The sequence below is a fragment of the Temnothorax longispinosus genome, chromosome 5, assembly GCF_030848805.1.
Source record: "Temnothorax longispinosus isolate EJ_2023e chromosome 5, Tlon_JGU_v1, whole genome shotgun sequence".
Lineage (NCBI taxonomy): Eukaryota > Metazoa > Arthropoda > Insecta > Hymenoptera > Formicidae > Temnothorax > Temnothorax longispinosus.
This window is the reverse complement of record NC_092362.1, coordinates 8,039,397-8,057,438: the sequence shown is the minus strand read 5'-3', so window position 1 is coordinate 8,057,438 and position 18,042 is coordinate 8,039,397. Positions and strand designations below refer to the sequence as shown.

General features: G+C 46.2%; 3 protein-coding genes across 8 annotated transcripts in view; 1 reads left to right on the top strand and 2 right to left on the bottom strand.

Annotated features, from left to right (window-relative positions):
• The window catches only part of LOC139812878 (putative nuclease HARBI1), a 2,851-nt gene extending 1,944 nt beyond the window's left edge, over positions 1-907 (bottom strand). The window contains exon 1 of the mRNA XM_071777991.1: positions 620-907. Within this exon, the coding sequence (XP_071634092.1) occupies positions 620-907 (288 nt within the window). The remainder of the gene's footprint in view (positions 1-619) is intronic.
• An 8,450-nt stretch (positions 908-9,357) lies between these two features.
• LOC139812898 (uncharacterized) lies at positions 9,358-14,054 on the bottom strand. Of its 4 annotated transcripts, none has more exons than XM_071778070.1 (7): positions 13,306-14,054; positions 13,000-13,219; positions 12,720-12,837; positions 12,566-12,644; positions 11,952-12,290; positions 11,572-11,752; positions 9,358-10,926 (listed from the first exon to the last, which is right to left on the bottom strand). In XM_071778070.1, the coding sequence occupies exons 3-7, from the start codon at positions 12,758-12,760 to the stop codon at positions 9,500-9,502; spliced, it is 2,067 nt and encodes a 688-aa protein (XP_071634171.1). In that variant the 5' UTR covers positions 12,761-12,837; positions 13,000-13,219; positions 13,306-14,054; the 3' UTR covers positions 9,358-9,499. The 4 variants fall into 4 exon arrangements, with proteins under 4 accessions (XP_071634171.1, XP_071634172.1, XP_071634170.1 ...); XM_071778071.1 differs by having other exon boundaries at positions 9,358-10,827; positions 12,506-12,644; positions 13,306-14,050; XM_071778069.1 differs by having other exon boundaries at positions 12,506-12,644; positions 13,306-14,049.
• A 255-nt stretch (positions 14,055-14,309) lies between these two features.
• On the top strand, positions 14,310-17,412 carry LOC139812899 (uncharacterized). 3 transcript variants are annotated; one of them, XM_071778075.1, is made up of 9 exons: positions 14,310-14,907; positions 14,994-15,201; positions 15,356-15,480; positions 15,556-15,769; positions 15,907-16,123; positions 16,194-16,277; positions 16,574-16,692; positions 16,802-17,015; positions 17,326-17,406. In XM_071778075.1, the coding sequence occupies exons 3-8, from the start codon at positions 15,455-15,457 to the stop codon at positions 16,925-16,927; spliced, it is 786 nt and encodes a 261-aa protein (XP_071634176.1). In that variant the 5' UTR covers positions 14,310-14,907; positions 14,994-15,201; positions 15,356-15,454; the 3' UTR covers positions 16,928-17,015; positions 17,326-17,406. The 3 variants fall into 3 exon arrangements, with proteins under 3 accessions (XP_071634176.1, XP_071634175.1, XP_071634177.1); XM_071778074.1 differs by having other exon boundaries at positions 14,320-14,907; positions 15,556-15,820; positions 17,326-17,402; XM_071778076.1 differs by lacking the exon at positions 16,802-17,015 and having other exon boundaries at positions 14,322-14,907; positions 15,556-15,820; positions 17,326-17,412.
• Positions 17,413-18,042: the final 630 nt, after the last annotated feature.

Genomic DNA, 18,042 nt, shown 5'->3' with positions numbered 1-18,042 from the left:
GGGTCCCAAGTACAGCGCGGGCCCTCAGCCATCGTCTCTTCGCTTGGACCGAGGAGCGCCTAAGAGCGTTCAATCCTCCTTGGTCCACCAGTATGCGGCGCGCCGCGGGGGAGGTTTACGGCTGCGGGACATCGCGATGTCGCACGCGCGTTCCATGAGCTCCCGCAACCTCTCGACTTCCGACTTTAGGTCGTAGTTCCCCGCGGCGTCACCGCCCACTTCCTCCTCGAAATCTCCCCAAGTCAGACCCAGGACCGCCGCCCTTAGGCGGTCCGGGTTTAACTTCTTGAGGGCCCATCTCTTTGATCCCTCCGTTTTGCGGCGGCGGGCTAGCACGTGCGGGGGGGGGCGACTTGGACCACCATCTCTATCAGCTGGTGGTCCGACAGCGTTTCACTACCTTTCATCATCCCCCAATCACGAATACAGCGCGCCGTGCGGGGGTCGTCAAATTGACTATGGACGTCCCCTGCCGACGCACGCACGTGCTTTTACGGCCTCTGTTTATTAGGCACAGGCCTAGGCCCGCCGCCCACCCCTCCAGGGTGGGACCCCTCACATTTGGCCGCCGGGAACCCCACAGTGCAGATTTTGCATTGAAGTCCCCGGCGACTATTACCTGGCTCTGGGGGTGCTGTCGGACGCACAAATCTATCACGTCCAGCACTCCCTCAATCTTTGCCAAGTCCCAGCTAAGAGGGGTATATACCGCAACAATGAGTATGGACCCCCACTTCGCCACCACGTATCCCTCGCCGGCCTCGACACAAGTGCACGGCGGGGATCGTGGCAGCGGCCTCCAGTAGATGGCCGCGGAGCCGCGCCAGTCCGCGAACCAATGTGGGTGGTCGTTCGGGATCAGCCACGGCTCCGCGACAATTCCCAACCCACTCCCACGCTCGGTCATCGTCTGAATGAAAAGATTTTGGGCCGCGCGGCAGTGGTTTAGGTTTAGGTTCACTTGTAAGACTTTGAGAGACATTTTTGTTTGTCCTCAGAGTCCTCCAGCTCGATGCCCTCTATCGCGGCGGCGGGGTCGGAAATTGGCCCCGCCGCACTCTGGGTTACCGCGGGCTCGATCCACTCAACTGAGCCCTCACCTGCTGCCTACTCTGCCTTTTCTGCTGGCTCGGGTGAGCCAGCAGCTATCGCGACCATTTTCGCCTCCTCGCACACTTTCATGGGGATGGGTTCGGCTACCTTCGGCGCCGGTTCAATGGCTTTTGCCGCTCTCTTCCCCACACCCCCCGACGTTGAGGCGACAATTAGTGTAGGCTTGCCCACCTTGTCGCCTTTTTTCCTCCTTCTCCCGCTGTCTCCTGCTTACTCTTCTGAAAGCGGGAGACATCCATGTTCGCTCGCTTATTGCTGAGCATTCTAATTAGTGGACGTGGAGTCTCTCCCTCCTTTGGCGGCTTTTGGGCCGATTTGGCCTTGCCGCTTTTACTGCCAGCCTTTTTGGTTGGTTGTGCAGGGCCCTTCGTCTTCAGTTTTGCGGGAAACTTTTCTCCCCCGCTCGCCTGGGCCTTGCCTATTTTGGGGGACATTTTCCCCGGTCTTTTTCGGGCCTTTGCAGGACTTCCCACCAACCCGATGGTTGGCAGGTCGTCCCGCGCCCGCACAGACGACGCAGTGTGGTTCGTCTGTGCATATTTTGGCGAGGTGGCCTTCCTTGCCGCACCGGTAGCACAGTCCAGTGCGGTCGACCACGCTGGTGCATGTCGCCCGGGTGTGCCCGAACGACATGCACCTGTAGCATTGGAGGGGCCTTTTTGTCAGCAACTCCACCTTTGCTTTGGCCCATCCAATGACTATTTTCCTTTCCCGAGAAAGTAAATTTGCCAGTGTCAGCGGGCAGCACACGACCACAGTGTAGAGGCCGTTCGCCACTCGCTTCGGGAGACCCACCTTGATGGCGGTCGGGGGGATCTTCCCCTTTTCCGCCAGGGTCTTCCTAGCATCGGCCTTCGACACCGAATCATCCATGTTGCTCAGCCTGAGCTCTGCCATGAGCTCAGGCCTCGCAACACGGACTCTCTTCTTCCCCGCGAGCACCTCGGCCATCTTATTGGCCAAGGTGTCTGCCTTCTGCTTGTTTCCTTCGCCGGCCACTTTGATGCTATACGCGTTGGTAGCCGTGCGACGGATGTTGTGAGACTGGATCCCTAAATCCGCCAGCTTTATCCGCCGGCGCACCTCCAACATACATTCCGCATAGTTGCCCTCAGGGCACATGAGGACAACGGCGGAGGTGCGCGGCACCTTTCTCTTTGGGGGCACTGGTTTGGTGGCAGGGGCCTTTACGTTGGCCCCTCCCGATGTAGTATCCCCTTTCGAGGGAGCTTTTCCGGTGGCCCTTTTCGGGGGTGCCTTTCCTTTCGCTGCCGATTGTGCAGCGGTAGGGGCACCACCCCCTTCCTTCCTCTTCCCTCTCTTTACCACCTCTGTCCACGGTCTATCTGTGACAGACGTTGGCTTAGGGAGGGGGACGACGGTCGCGGGCTTGACCGACTTGTCTTTGACGGCACCAGACTTTTTGCCAGACTAGAGTCAAGCTCAACAGGGTCTTTTTTCCCGGCTAATTTTTCCAAGCCTGTTCCCTTGGCAGTGGTTTCGCTAGATAGTAGATAGGGACAGTGGGAATTTCGTTAATCCATTCATGCGCGTCACTAATTAGATGACGTCTTTCGGCGCGTCTTACCGCTTAGTGTCAGTACGGTTCCTGGTAACAACGGGCCCTGGCTAAACGATCCTGCAGGAATGAATTGGATCGCCCTTCTGCGCAAACAATAACTTTCGACCCCGAGTCCAATCTACTCCGCCCTATCCAGCTAACCACAGCCCCTGAGAGACCAACACCTCTTCAGCAGGGCACCGGAGCATCGCCAAAATATCGGGAGTGTAAGGCTCCCAACAAATAAACTCTCCGGTGTGGGCACCCCCGCCGCGCCGCCCTCAGTACTTGTGTCGAGCGCCTCCCGGCTCACGTGTGACGAGTCGTCGCCGTGAGTGTCCCACGCCCCACTCACTACCATGTGTCGCATCCGCTGATCGTTTGATAGGTATTTGGTACATGGTGGCCCAAGATACATCGTCCAGCACATATTCGTTACCCTGACGGGAATGTACCCGATGGCACTGATCACGTTGATCAGCCGAGTGCCCAGGGCGTGCACCCGTATCGCCTGAACCCCGTCCGCTACCCGGCGAGCACCAACTTGGAGGTGGGGCAGACTTGAGGCTGTAAGATCTTACGCCTCCTTGCGAGCGAGCAACTACAACTCCGCAGGGCAGGAAGCGACTGAGGGTGGCAGCCCCCCCACCCTTAAGAGAGTCATAGTTACTCCCGCCGTTTACCCGCGCTTGCTTGAATTTCTTTACGTTGACATTCAGAGCACTGGGCAGAAATCACCGTCGTCGGAGTGGCTTTTTTCCCTTCTTTCTTCCTTTCCTTTTCCTTTGTGGATCCTCCCAGCACTGATCTTGGCGGCACCTTCGTCCCGCTTGAAAGCGGGGCTGTCGTCGCCGAAGCATTCACTGTCGGTGAGGGGATAGCTCTCCTCAACTCCGCGAACATTCCCTCGATTTTTTGAGAAAGGGAGTTGAGGATCCTCTCCTCTAATCCTTTCTCTTTCGTTTCCTTGCCCGAGGCGGCGTCGCCCGGCTTGCCTGGACTCGTTTTTGCGAGGGAGGCAGCCGGCGGCACGGCCTCGTCCAGCACTTTGGAGACCGCGAGGAGAGGAGGGCGCCTGGCTTCGGGCATGCCCTCCACTACTATCTCCTCGAGGATCTTCTCCCTCCCACATGGTTCGTCCTTGTCCATTTTTTTCTCGGGCTCCTCCGAGTCCGAGCTCACGGACCGTGGATTCGCCAAGCGCTTCCGTTTCCTTCATATCCTTTCCGGAGACGTTTGCGCTCTCCTGTCTGGGTCCTGCTGCATTTGTTCTTGCAGCAGTCCCATTTGTTGTTGCAGCAATGTTATTTGCTGCTGCAACCTCCCGTTCTCCTCCTTCAGCGCCTTCAGGTTGCTGATCTCCTGTTGTTGGGAGGTGATTTTCCTCCGGAGAGCCTCCAATTCGGCATCGCAAGCAATCCCTATCATAGGGTTACTCCCATCATACGCATTGCCAAATGCTGGGCGGCAGCCGAGATTGTGGCCATCGCACTGTTCATGAGCTCTTTTATTCGCTCACTAACATTGGCGCTTTCCCCCAGGGCTTGGTCGATACCCCGAAGGTTCTCGATTATTACCCCGAGGAGCTCCAGTGTGGGAGCAGCGCTAAGGGCCTCCAACTCCTCCATCTCCTTCATCCTCCTATTTTTGGAGAGTTGGGACGTGGTCCTCTTCCTACTATTAGACCGCGACCTGTTATTGGGCGCGGACAAGTCTCTGTTCTCGCCCTTCGATCGGTTCCCTTTGACCGAGCTGCGGGAAATACTCGTCCCGTCTCCGGTTTTGGAGACCTTGCCCACATCGTGTGAGGAGGCGGATCCAAGAGACCCGTCTATCCTCGCTTTGACGCACGCCGGAGCAGGTTTGCCCGGTTTAATTATGCGCGTCCCCTCTTGGTTCTTAGCGGCAGCGATAGCCGTTTTCCCCGGCGAGCTTGCTCCCAACTCGCCGGGTAGCCCATCGTTGGATGACGACGGGAGGGAGGTTGGGACGGTACCCCCCTCTCGCCGGTCCCCGGGTGTCCGTTCACTCTGAGACGGTAAGGTCGTCTTCTCCTTGGTGTACATTTTCATATTGTTTTAAAATGGTTTAATTTCGGAGTTTTCCTTTTCCTAGGCTGGTGGGCTTTCTGGCCTCACGAGACCAGCCTGCCCGAGCTCGGGTACCCCGGGTTTGCCAAACCCGTATCGGAGACGCCCGCCCAAAGCCCCTTCGGGCCCCAGAGGCCGCCCCCGACCCCTGGAAAGTACACCGTCCGCCGATCGATGAACCAGAACCGGGGAAGCCCCCACCATACTTCTCCCGCGCGCAGACGAGAGAACCGGCCGAGTAAACTCGATCCTGGTCTCCCGCCGCCCGCGAGAGGACAGGGCACAGGATGCTCCCCCGATCACCGCATCCGCCGACCGACAGGCTAATACACGAGCCGCCGGCCCCTATATCCGGCGGCAGGACACCGCCGGCCCTGACCCGGAAACTTCCGGGCAGCCCGATGGGTCCTCCCTCCTGTGGTCGCCCGGCCGCGGCCTCGGATCATTTCCGAGCGGCCCGGACGACCCGCGGTGGGCCCGCAATCCCACGATCTGCCGGAGCACCGGCATGCAATGGTCGTGAGGTTGTTTCCCCATCCTGCCGGAGCACCGGCGTGCAATAGATGGAGGAAAGGCCCACCCCGTCTTGTTTGCCGGTGGAAGAATCAAAATCCCTTAATGGTCCCGGCCGACCGGGCGTTTGTAGTCAGGGTCGCCTTCCCCTACCGGCTGTTTGAGACTGGTTCGCCGAAGCTAGCCAGTCTCCTAAGCAGGGCAGCCGGACCCCCGGTTTTTTCTCTGGGTTTTCCTTCCCATAGGACGGCCGGGCAACGGAGCTAGCCTAAGCTAGCTCGCTCCCTCACGGTCCCGTCCGACCGGGCGGACTTTTTATAGAGGCCGCCTACCTCGCGAGTCCCCGGAGGGACTCCCCGGTCTTCGCCAGCCCAAAGACTGACGAAGATTACGGTACTGGTGTGCTCGGGTACCTCGGGTTCGCAAAGCCCGTATCAGGGGCAGCCCGGAAAGCCCTCAAATGGGCCCCCGGAGTCAGCCCCCGACCCCAGAGGGGAAAATAGTGTGCCAAAACCCAACCACTGACCCTACACAGGTCCACCCTCTCAGGCATCCACCCCCGCCGCCGTCCTCTCGCCAGCAGCATATGGGGATGGCTCCTTCCTGGGGCCGGCTCCGCTGTTTTGAGTGGGTGAGCCGACAACCCCACCAGACGGACGCTTAACGATTGCGCCGTAGACTTAGAAGCCCGGACCGCAATAGAAACGATAGGAGAACCTTTAGCTGGGGTCGTTAATCCCAGTGTCTCCCATCGGCCGCAGCACCGCCATTAGGAGATGCATCTATGCTGATGCCCCCACCCGCGCTCTCCGAGTTTTTATACGAGGGGGAAGGCGCACCCCTGTTGGTATGATGGGTGATCTCGGGAGTTCCTGAACCCCCTTGATCATTCATCATCCCCTACCACGTGGCCTGGCCTTCGTGTTTTTACCCTAGGGGAAGGCCCCCGAACCCCTGGACGTCTAGCGGTGTGTCGCGGCTGAATCTCCGAGACAGTCTCGAAAACCCCCGCGCGACACCTCGCTTTCGCGAAACCCGTTTTAATGTTCTGTCCGCGCGGACATCCCCCCACGGAGGGAAATGCCAACACTTCCAGACCATCCCTACCCGGGTCTCCTGTGCATAAGGAATAGCTATATCCCTAACCTACCACCTCCGATTTGAAGGGTGAGGCGAGCCCCTGTTTGGGTCTCGTGTACCCCCAGAGGTATTTGTCATGCACAAATATCTCCGGCCCGAAGCCTACGAGTTTTTATACGAGAGGAAGGCCGGCCCTTGTTGGTGAGATGTTTGGCATCGGGATCCAAGGATCCTTCAACCATTTATCCCCCCTGCCCGTGTTTCCGCCTTCGAATTTTTCAACAGGGGAAGGCGGACCCCTGCTTGCTCCGGTAATGGGAGACGGACAGCCCCAAGGCGCGAAGATTCGAGGGACCGCCCGACCATCAACTATCCCCGAAGCTAACGCGCCGCGGATGCGAATGGATGCTCTGTCCACGCGGGCACCCTCCCACGGGGGAAAGCGCCAACGCTTCCAGAGCATCCCCTGCCCGAATCTCCTACTCATAGGAGTAGCTGTCCCTACTACCTCCGTTTGTGCAGGGTGAGGCGGGCCCCTGTTTGGGTCTCGTGTACCCCCGGAGATACTTGCCATGCACAAGTATCTCCGGCCCGAGCGCACTCCGAGTTTTTATACGAGGGGAAGGCGCACCCCTGTTGGTGAGATGTTTGACATCGGGATCCAAAGATCCTTCAATCATCCATCCCCCACCTGCCCGTGTCCCCGCCTTCGAGTTTTTAACAGGGGAAAGGTGGACCTCTGCTCGCTCAAGAGACGGCAGACGGACAGTCCCAAGGCGCGAAGTCTCGAGGGATCCCGCAACCATCTCCAGAGCTATCCCGTCGCAAGTGCCGTCGGTCGGGCACTTTTATACCTAGCCCCCTTGTGGGATTTTAAGATCCCTCACGGGTGCAACTACCTACTCGATCCTCCATTACGAGGATGAATCTATCCCTACCTAGGAGCACAGTCCCGGAGCCTCGGGAGGAGCTCGATCAGCTTTCCCTCCGTTCTAGGCAAGGGGATTTCCCCCTCCTGTGCCCCGGCCCATTGATGAGATTCGGGATCTAAAAAAATCCCTCCTCCCGTCGGTGAGCCCTTCCGGTACAAACCCGGGCGGGTGATCTGCCACCCTCGCGATATGGGAGTGCATTCACGAGTGATACACTCCCGACGTGATCTTAGCACATATCCCAGCCCTCAGAGCTGAGACATGTGAGCCCCCTTACCGCGGCAAGGTGTCACGTCCTCAAGGGGGAACATAACTATCATAACACGAATAATTTCCTAAGGAAATTAGCCCACATAAACGGCACGTTAACGCGATTGATGGGCCGACGCGGACGACATTCCAACATAAGTAATGTTTGGTAATTCGATACGCCGTGAACACCGTGTGCGCGAGACGCAACCACGAGCGCGGACATTACACGAAAACAGACTCGGATCTCCAGAGGCTCGCTATCACGGCTTTGTCACGGTTCCGCGGCCACGATACCATCCCGAGGCCCTTCGCTCTCGCTGTCGATCGCCATTCGATACTCCACTTGATACTCGGTCTCAAGGGACCGTACGTGTCGCGATATTACAAACGTTTCCCGAACGAGAGCGCGCACCGGAGGGCGGCGTCGTGGCTTTACATGTCGGTATTACTTGCGGGCAACCTCACCGGTGTGACGCCTTCTCTCCTGGGCTCCTCGCCGTCACCTCGTACCAAAAGTCGTCGCAGCGTAACAGATTCTCCCGACTCGGGGTGGCTATCGCGAATCTTACTTATTAGAACGTTCGGACTTGCCGACGGACGACCAGAGAGTATCTCGCTAAATCCGCTCGATTGCGGAATCGATGTGGCACCCCCTTCCGTAGGGGCGCGCCGACCAATCGGGAGCGAGCTTGCAAGCTCGCGCGATATTTTAACGCAGGATTGTCGTAAGGTGGATACTTCGGGGGCGCGCAACGGTCCCTCGGCGGCGTAGCGACTCCTTCAATTTGTCCCTGGACAGCGGACTGGACTTCGTTCTAGCCGGTGTGCCTCCGGTTTGACCTCGGGGCGGTGATCAGTCACCCGGTAATACCGGACCGCGGGCCGGTATTTCGTGGAGGCAGATTGCTGAGGCCGGGTTTTCCCCAGACGCCTGGGGCCCCGCTATCGGCGGTCTTGTCCATTGTTGCCTCATTTGCCGCACGCCTGCCGCGTTGCTCTCGCCGCCCGGGATCCCAGTGGTTTCCGCTTTTGCCCTCGCCACCCCTCCTCGGTCCTTGGTCCTCCCGGACCCTTCCGCTACGTGTATTTCCTCGAAGATTCGTCGTGGTGGGGTGAGACGCCGCGCGTTTTACAGTTACATAAAAATAAAACAAATAGTCAAAACGCGAAAATGATATAATTATTCGGCCCCCTGGAGATCTCGTCGTCGCCTCTCTGGCTCGTCCCTGAGCGCGAATTTCCGCGCTTTGTAACGGCGGTGGGGCGCTGCCACAAAGCGGCGGGCCGCAACGTCACAATACATATACACATATTTATTAACACACATTAACTTAAGTAAAACTTCAACAAACAAAGTAATTCTGTTTTATAATACATCAAAGAAAATTGCCCTGCTAAAAATTATCGCGTGAGAATACGTATGACAACACATATGTGATCCTGCATGTGATCTCATATGAGAGTTCTGATTAATTCGCGCACAGCTTCGTGTATGCGATCTCATATGACATTTTGTGCCAAAATCTCATTTCAGCTTCATATGATATCTTTTACGAGACCTCATATATATATAACCCTCATATGAGATCTCTTATGTGATCTCATTAACCATTTTATATAAAAAAAAATTATTTTATACAATTAATAAAAACATTGCCAAGTGTAATTATATTAAATTAGAGAATACTTAAATTTTTTTAAAAAATTAATTTTTTATTGAAGGAAAAACATAAAAATTACAATTTATATTTAAATCCTTATAATATATAATACATTTCTTATAATATAATACAATATAATACCTAATGGAAAACAAAACCATTTTTAAAGTAGAAACTAGCCAGTGTAGTATAAATAGATAGAAAATTGCTAGTTTCCAGCGATAAAATGGCTATATTTGACCTCAAACTATTAAAAATGGTTTAATTTTTACAAGGAAAAGAAAATATAAAAAGAACTTAATAATGATAAATATTAGGCAGCGTTGCTATATAACATTCTTCAAGTATTTCAATAAAAACACAAATTTGTACAATTTGTTTAGTTTGTATAGCTATGGTTTCATTTCCAATATTACGTACCATACTTAGAAAGTTACAGATTCTATTTGAAGTATTAACAATATTACAGAGTGTGATTTCTTTATTATTTTCATCGTCAACTAAAAAATCAAGTATGCGAATAAAGGTATTATCAGTTAATATTGCAAAGCTATTGTCAGAGCGCTTATTGTTTTGTTTCGATGACACAAGACAACCATCTATAATAGCTCTCTGATAAGCTAATGTACATTTTGCAGACATTCCAAAATTTTGTGCAATATTTTCATCTATAAATTTTCCACCTCCCAGGTAAGTTATGGATGATACTTTACAACTTTTCTTAATTCTTTTCACTGTTAGCTGTTCACAATAATTTATCACTAACGGAGATGCTTGTGGATATATGCGATGACGCAAAGTGTGTAAAGTTTGTTGCATATGGACATAGCGAACAATCTGTAGATTTACACCTTTTGCACAATGGATAGCTTGCAGTATATCCTTATTCGCGGATTCAAATGGAAAAGTTGAATGAGACCAAAGTGGCCCCCAATTTAATACGCTTTCAGAAATGTGAATAAGCTGATGTATATTGAACGTCATAGCTTTCTTTGAAAATAATTCTTGTGTTAAAAATACGAACTTGTGTAAGTCTTCATCTGCTTTATTAAGTTCATCAAGGCTTATGTCACATTTCAAAAGCGTGTACAAGCTTTCAACAAATAAACTCCAGTACTTCACAAAGCGTTGCGGTAAAGCGTATCGGAATAAAGGCAAACTGTAATATAAAATAAAGTTCTCCCACTCTTTAGCTTTCCAGTCACTGATATCGGCAAAGGATCTACTTAATCGGCCTAGTTGGTGAGGAACCTTTACATTTAGTAAAATTTTATTTAGTTCTTCTATTTTTGATGTTGGCAACGATTCTAAAAATTTATTTGTTATCTGTTTTCCAACACCAGCAAGGCAGCAGTGCATATAATCTGGAACGAATCCTTTACAAACATCAAAATAAGGTAAGTTTATGAGAGGAGAAATAGACTTTAATCCATATACATCGGCACATTCTTTATCAGTAATTTTCATCATAAATTTTATCATATTCTTCATATTTCTCTCTTGTACAGTATGTTGAAGAATAGGATACCTATTACTTCCTTCGTACCACTCGCCTGGGTGTAAGCACCAGTTGCAACCGTACTTCCCATTGAATAATGTAACTCCTTGCATGGGAGCCCTTGCAACTGAATCCACACAACAAATTAGAGAGTATACTTTAATCAAACGTTCTTCATTGTTTATTCTACATGTTATGCCTTGATTTGCTAATTTAGTCATCATTTCTGTAAATGGATGTAAAAAAGCGGTCATTTCGGGTTTATTTCGTCTGAACCATATACCACAGGTGATTATCCTATTCAATTTTGTTTGAATAGGTATTTCATTTAGCTGTAAATATATGGGCCAAATCGAGTAATTCGAACTCTCAAATCTCGGTGCCCCGTCGGTATTAAATATGGTTGTGACGTAATTATGTTTATCATTTTCAGGTAATTTTTTTATAAATGACTTGTACATATTTCCATCAAAAATGTTTCTTATTTTTCCATTGAATGTCCTTAATTTAATGACGTTGTCATAATATTCAGCGTTTTCTTCTAATAGAATTTTAATATTTTCCGTAGGATCAATCATTACAAAAATATTTGATGACGATGGATTTTCTAAATTAATGGTTTCGGAACATACATCACAAATTACGCAAGATTCTACATCATTTATTTTGCCAATATATTTACAGCAGTTGGGACAAATTCCATGAAATTCTATCTTATCTTTTGGATTTAAAATATTATCGACTATCCATCGTGCATCGGGTAATATTAATCTTGAAAAGATAAGATTGATCTGTTGCAGCATACTTATAATTTCATTTAATGATAATTTATATTTTAAACTGTATTCGATAATCATTAAAAATATTTCACCTCGTGATTTGTTTACAGGTATTTCAATATCACTCAGAAAATCTTCATGTGACGTAAACTCTTGTAAAGTGCGTGTTCGACATATATCATGTTGATGGTCATTTTTGTCGTCTGTTAAATCATTAAATATAACCAATAAATCCGAATCCCATTCTGAAACTTGATCTCCTATATAAATCATCTGCAATATTTAATGAAAAAGTTAATAAATTATTTCACAAATTATAATGTAAAACAACATTCACAAATAAATGTAATATATATTAAATTAAAATAAAATAAATAAATCTAACAATTATCAGTTTAATAAAATACAAAACTGAAGGATAGTAAACACTTTATGAGTATTCATCGGCGACTATTTGGAACTGCAATATTACCTTGTTCTCAGGATCGCTGGCGACGTTTATATCATTCCCCTTTATATTTTCTACGTTTAACACGTCATCGAAATCAATTGCGTCCAGCTGTATATTATTTGTATCCTCTGTTATTAATTTTTCGCAAATTTTGAATGCTTCAGCTTCTATTGTTCCAGCACCTCTTTCCGTGCAAACATTTTGCGCTTCATTAACGTCGATTGAAGTATCCGCTATTTCATTAATGTTTTCCATAATAGCCTCTTGCATTGTAACAGTATCTTCATGTGATTTGTTAATGTTACCCATATCCATATTTTCAGCAACGTATTGAACATCCTCGATACTATCTTTACAAGTCTAAAAAATATAAGAATAGCGTATACATATATAAACACACTTACAGATCCAATCACATTATTATTAATAATTTTCATTATCAAATATTTATTGTAAGTTTATATTTTTAAAAAGTGATTAAAAGTGACTTGTCTTACAATGTATGTCCAAATATTGCATAAATTGCATGCATAAATTATTTGAAATAAAAATTATTTAAAATATAAGGTACTTACAATTCTATTTGGCCGTACTTTAGGTTTAAAATTCAATCTTCTCATGATTCTGGTACTTACATCTTCAACTCTGCACGACCGCAAATAATATTTATAACTTCGTGGAAATCTTTTTGCCATTGTGCGATTTCTTTGTAATCTGTAAAATATTACGTGTAAGAATACAACATATGTAATATTTTTAATACATCAAATTTGCACTATACACTTTTACCTTGGTTTTTTGTTTTGGTGTTCCATTTCTATTTGCTTCATTAGCAACTGTTGCAATGCATCACTGCGACGAATTTTCAAAAATTTGTAGCGTCCTTTATTTAATAAATCTTCTTTACCTTAAAAAAGTTTATGTTTACTACTAATTATTCCAAATACATTGTTATTAATTTTTTTACTTTGTTAAAGTATATCAAAAATATCTTTCTGAAATGTTCAAATTTTAAGTTGTATAATTACTTAACATATTCTATCAATAGTAAATAAATGCGAATACTTACTTCCAACACATAAGACTTCACCTGGTGATAAGGGGGAATTATGTTCATCGTCATTACTGTGCCGTCATTACTGTGTTTATGTATTATATGGTTGGTTGGTACAGTTTTCACGATCAAAATGTTCAATGTCACTAATAGGCACAATTAATACTTTTCTCCTTTCATCAGAATAGAAACGTACCGCAGCATGGAGTGTTTCAATTGTATTTGAAGACACAATCTGTTAATAAAAAATGTCAGTTTTTTTAAAAAAATTTCTATAGCACACAATATGCAAAAACCCTATAGGTTAGGTTATATACTTACGGATTTAATGTATTTTCTGAATTTTTGTTCCGAACTATCGGCGCGCGATCGGCGCGAAGTTGTCGCCGCGGGCGGTGCACTCGCGCCAAAATTCGAGGTCGCCGGGTGTCCCGGGAAACTCGGGACACACACACGCACACAGCGGAAGGGTCGGAGGGGACGCGCAAATCACAACGCGGCCTATCTCTTCGCCGGCCTCCCTCACGAGGACGATTCTCCGCTCCTCGTGGAATATCCGTCGCGCCGCGAGCCCGCGGACCGTTGTTCGAATTTGAGAATCGCGGGGGGCAGCGGGCGGGCGTCGACGACTACAACGACGACGACGACGTTGGTGCGCGCCAACGGCGTGACGGGCGGCCCCGGGTACACTCCGACACGGCCGACGATGACTCAAATGAGACACACACTCGCGGAGACGACGGACGACCGAATATCCGTCGCGCCGCGAGCCCGCGGACCGTCGTTCGAATTTGAGGATCGCGGGGGGCAGCGGGCGGGCGTCGACGACTACAACGACGACGACGACGTTGGTGCGCGCCAACGGCGTGACGGGCGGCCCCGGGTACACTCCGACACGGTTGACGATGACCCAAATGAGACACACACTCGCGGAGACGACGGATGACCGTGGAGACGTCGCGCGTTGCGTGCGCCGCTGTTCACCACCGTTCACTTACGCACACTTACGCAAGGCCAGAACACGCAAGAATGTGAAGACTGCGCGTGAGGCGTGAGTGGCGTGACTGCGCGAGATCGGCCTTCGTCGCGTACGCACACAAGTCACGCGCCCTGTCGGTGTGTCGGGCAACGTCGGGCAATAAGAAAGAGACGGATATATAATTTTCTGTCTCCTTCGCTCTTGCAGAATTCAAGTCGCGCGACGCCTTCCGTAGGGTAAAGCGTGCAAGCTACGGAAGGCGTCGCGCGACTTGAATTCTGCAAGAACGAAGGAGACAGAAAATCATATATCCGTCTCTTTCTTATTGCCCGACGTTGCCCGACACACCGACAGGGCGCGTGACTTGTGTGCGTACGCGACGGAGGCCGATCTCGCGCAGTCACGCCACTCACGCCTCACGCGCAGTCTTCACACTCTTGCGTGTTCTGGCCTTGCGTGAGTGTGCGTAAGTGAACGGTGGTGAACAGCGGCGCACGCAACGCGCGACGTCTCCACGGTCATCCGTCGTCTCCGCGAGTGTGTGTCTCATTTGGGTCATCGTCAACCGTGTCGGAGTGTACCCGGGGCCGCCCGTCACGCCGTTGGCGCGCACCAACGTCGTCGTCGTCGTTGTAGTCGTCGACGCCCGCCCGCTGCCCCCCGCGATTCTCAAATTCGAACGACGGTCCGCGGGCTCGCGGCGCGACGGATATTCCACGAGAAGCGGAGAATCGTCCTCGTGAGGGAGGCCGGCGAAGAGATAGGCCGCGTTGTGATTTGCGCGTCCCCTCCGACCCCTCCGCTGTGTGCGTGTGTGTGTCCCGAGTTTCCCGGGACACCCGGCGACCTCGAATTTTGGCGCGAGTGCACCGCCCGCGGCGACAACTTCGCGCCGATCGCGCGCCGATAGTTCGGAACAAAAATTCAGAAAATACATTAAATCCGTAAGTATATAACCTAACCTATAGGGTTTTTGCATATTGTGTGCTATAGAAATTTTTTTAAAAAAGCTGACATTTTTCATTAACAGATTATGTCTTCAAATACAATGGAAACACTCCGTGCTGCGGTACGTTTCTATTCTGATGAAAGGAGGAAAGTATTAATTGTGCCTATTAGTGACATTCAAAATTTTGATCGTGAAAACTGTACCAACCAACCCTATTACATAAAGCGGCACAGTAATGACGATGAACATAATTCCTTCTTGTCACCAGGTGAAGTCTTATGTGTTGGAAGTAAGTATTCGCATTTATTTACTATTGATAGAATATGTTAAGTAATTATACAACGTAAAATTTAAAAAAGATATTTTTGATATACTTTAACAAAGTAAGGAAATTAATAACAATATATTTGGAATAATCAGTAGTAAACATAAACTTTTTCAAGGTAAAGAAGATTTATTAAATAAAGGACGACGCTACAAATTTTCAAAAATGCGTCGCAGTGATGCATTGCAACAGTTGCAAATGAAGCAAATAGAAAGGGATGGAACACCAAAACGAAAAACCAAGGTAAAAGTGTATAGTACAAATTTGAGGTATTAAAAATATTACATATTTTGTATTCTCATACGTAATATATTACAGATCACGAAGAAAAACTCTGCAAAAATTAGGAAAAAAGAAAAATGGGCAAAATGAATTAAAGAAGTATCTCAAAAACAGAAAATACTTATATACAAAAAATAACAATAATGAAGATACGGATCTCTCTAATCTATCCTCATCCGAGTTCAGTACATCGTACAGTACGCATAGTATGTCGGACACCGATCCAGAAGTGGAGGCGTCTAAAAATCAGGCATCTGGCACAGGAAAATATACTTCTAACAATAATCATTACATGTCACCAGTAATTTGATCAAGCTTCATTACTATCATTATTATACTTTGTATTGTGTATAATAATTATACATATTTTGTAAAAATTTTATACAGATTACAAAAGAAAAGTCAAGAAAAATAAAGCAGCAGTCAAGAAAAATATATTCATCTTCTGACAGCAAACAGGAGGATTCTGACAAAAATGAGGTAGCTTGCACTCGGCAATCATCTCAATTAGCAGGCACATCAGAAGAACTTCAACAGCCTGAAGACAGAAATGAAACTCGCGGCAACCAAAATCAGTCATTAAGAGCATCACCAAATAGACCAAGTAATTATGTCAATAGTAAATATATTGATTCGTAATTGTAATAAAAAACTAAAATAATATTTCTGTACAGAGAGGGCAGAGAATGTTAATGGTAACACTCCAAAGCGCACAACCAGCATAAGAAGAAGGACGCTGTATCGCCTAAAAAATAGAGGTATAATTTATATTCTAAAATTAATTTTTAATTTTAAATACTAATTTATATGTTTTTATTATTAATATTAAATGCGCGCTTTAATAACACGTAAATTTAAAATGATATAACAAAATATAAGTAAATGTAACTTTGTTGGTTTTAAAGTATAATTGTTGCAAAACATTTTCTCATATTTTCTCATTATTATTATTTAACGTTGAATTTTTTTTTATTCTTGACAATTTACAATACTTGGTTCATTTTCATTTTATTGCTTTATCTGCAAACTCTATTTAGTAATATTATTTCTTTAGCTGAACCAAGTGACTCTGATGAAGAATATGCGGATGTGTATAACAATAGACTTCAATCCGAAACACGAGAATCAGTAGATAATGAGGGAAGAGAATTATATGACATCGAAGGCGATGAGGTATAGTTATTTAAAAATAAATAATATAGAAATATTTTTTGATATTTACTTGACTAGAAATATGTATTTAAAAATTTATTTTATGAATTATTTTGTATTAAATTTTCAGATATATATTGGTTATGGACGAACGATTCAATTAGCATTCTGGGAATACATGAAACATCGCGGTCATTGGAAATTCCTGAGAGAATTATTGGAAATTCTCTGGACGAAAGAAACATTAGTAAATTGATGCTTCAAAAAATCAAGAATAACTACTGAGATAGAAGATAGATCTCCTAGAAAACGTTTCACGCCGACGAAATATAAACTTTTACGTCGTACGTATGCTATAATTATTTATAATTGAAACAAGAAATTAATTATTGACCATTTAAAGACCAAATTAAATACATATTTCTAGTCAAATAAATATCAAAAAATATTTTCTATATTATTTACTTTTAATTTATTTTAAATTAATTCATTTTTTCATATTAAATCATATTAAAAAAAGATGAATTAATTTATTTTAAATTAATTCATCTTTTTTCTTTTAATATTTTTTGGAGTAATTAGTCGATGTACTATATGTACGATGTAAAATATATACTACTTATTGACGTTGTTAACACTGTTTTTTTTATATAGGAATATTCAAAGGCTATCTTAATGAGATGTATGGAAATGTTTCCAAAAGGAAGAAAATTCTACAAAATATGAACAAGCAGATCGGTTACAAAATTCGAGATCTACGCAAACTGAACTATGAAAAGGTTATAAATATTTAATATTATGTATTCATTCCAACTTATTAATATATTTAAATGCGCGTCAGTAGTACAATTCATCATCTAAAAAAAAAATAAAGATATATAATTATTTATATACAAATATATTCTGGTATTAAAAGTTAATAATTGAGTAGGCGATATTTCGAGTAGAGTGTTTTGTAAGATTTACGTTTTTTTTTATTTTTGATTGGAATCTGGACATGACCATGACTATTTTTTGTTATATTAAACATCAGGGTATTCCAATGATTTGAATTCTATTCTAAAGTTGATAATTTAGAGATTCACTAGGATTAAGAAATTATTCTGAAAGAACATGCGTTATTAAAAAACTGTGATATTCTGTATATAATTATATATACATACGCGCGCAAATATGAAAAATGTATTACATAAGGATTTATATAAATTGTAATTTTTGTTTTACCTTGAATAAAACATTAACTTTTTTAAAATTTAAGTATTCTCTAATTTAATATAATTACACTTGGCAATGTTTTTATTAATTGTATAAAATAATTTTTTTTTATATAAAATGGTTAATGAGATCGCATAAGAGATCTCATATGAGGGT

Coding starts and splice junctions, on each gene's coding strand:
- LOC139812899 (XM_071778074.1), top strand. CDS start 15,455: ATGGAACACCAAAACGAAAAACCAAG. Junction 15,821..15,906: donor ATAATCATTACATGTCACCA/GTAATTTGATCA, acceptor AATTTTATACAG/ATTACAAAAGAAAAGTCAAG. Junction 16,278..16,573: donor GTATCGCCTAAAAAATAGAG/GTATAATTTATA, acceptor TTATTTCTTTAG/CTGAACCAAGTGACTCTGAT.
- LOC139812898 (XM_071778069.1), bottom strand. CDS start 12,760: ATGAAGCAAATAGAAATGGAACACCAAAACAAAAAACCAAG. Junction 12,645..12,719: donor CACCAAAACAAAAAACCAAG/GTAAAAGTGTAT, acceptor AATATTTTACAG/ATTACAAAGAAATCGCACAA. Junction 12,291..12,505: donor AAGTACGGCCAAATAGAATT/GTAAGTACCTTA, acceptor TATATTTTTTAG/ACTTGTAAAGATAGTATCGA.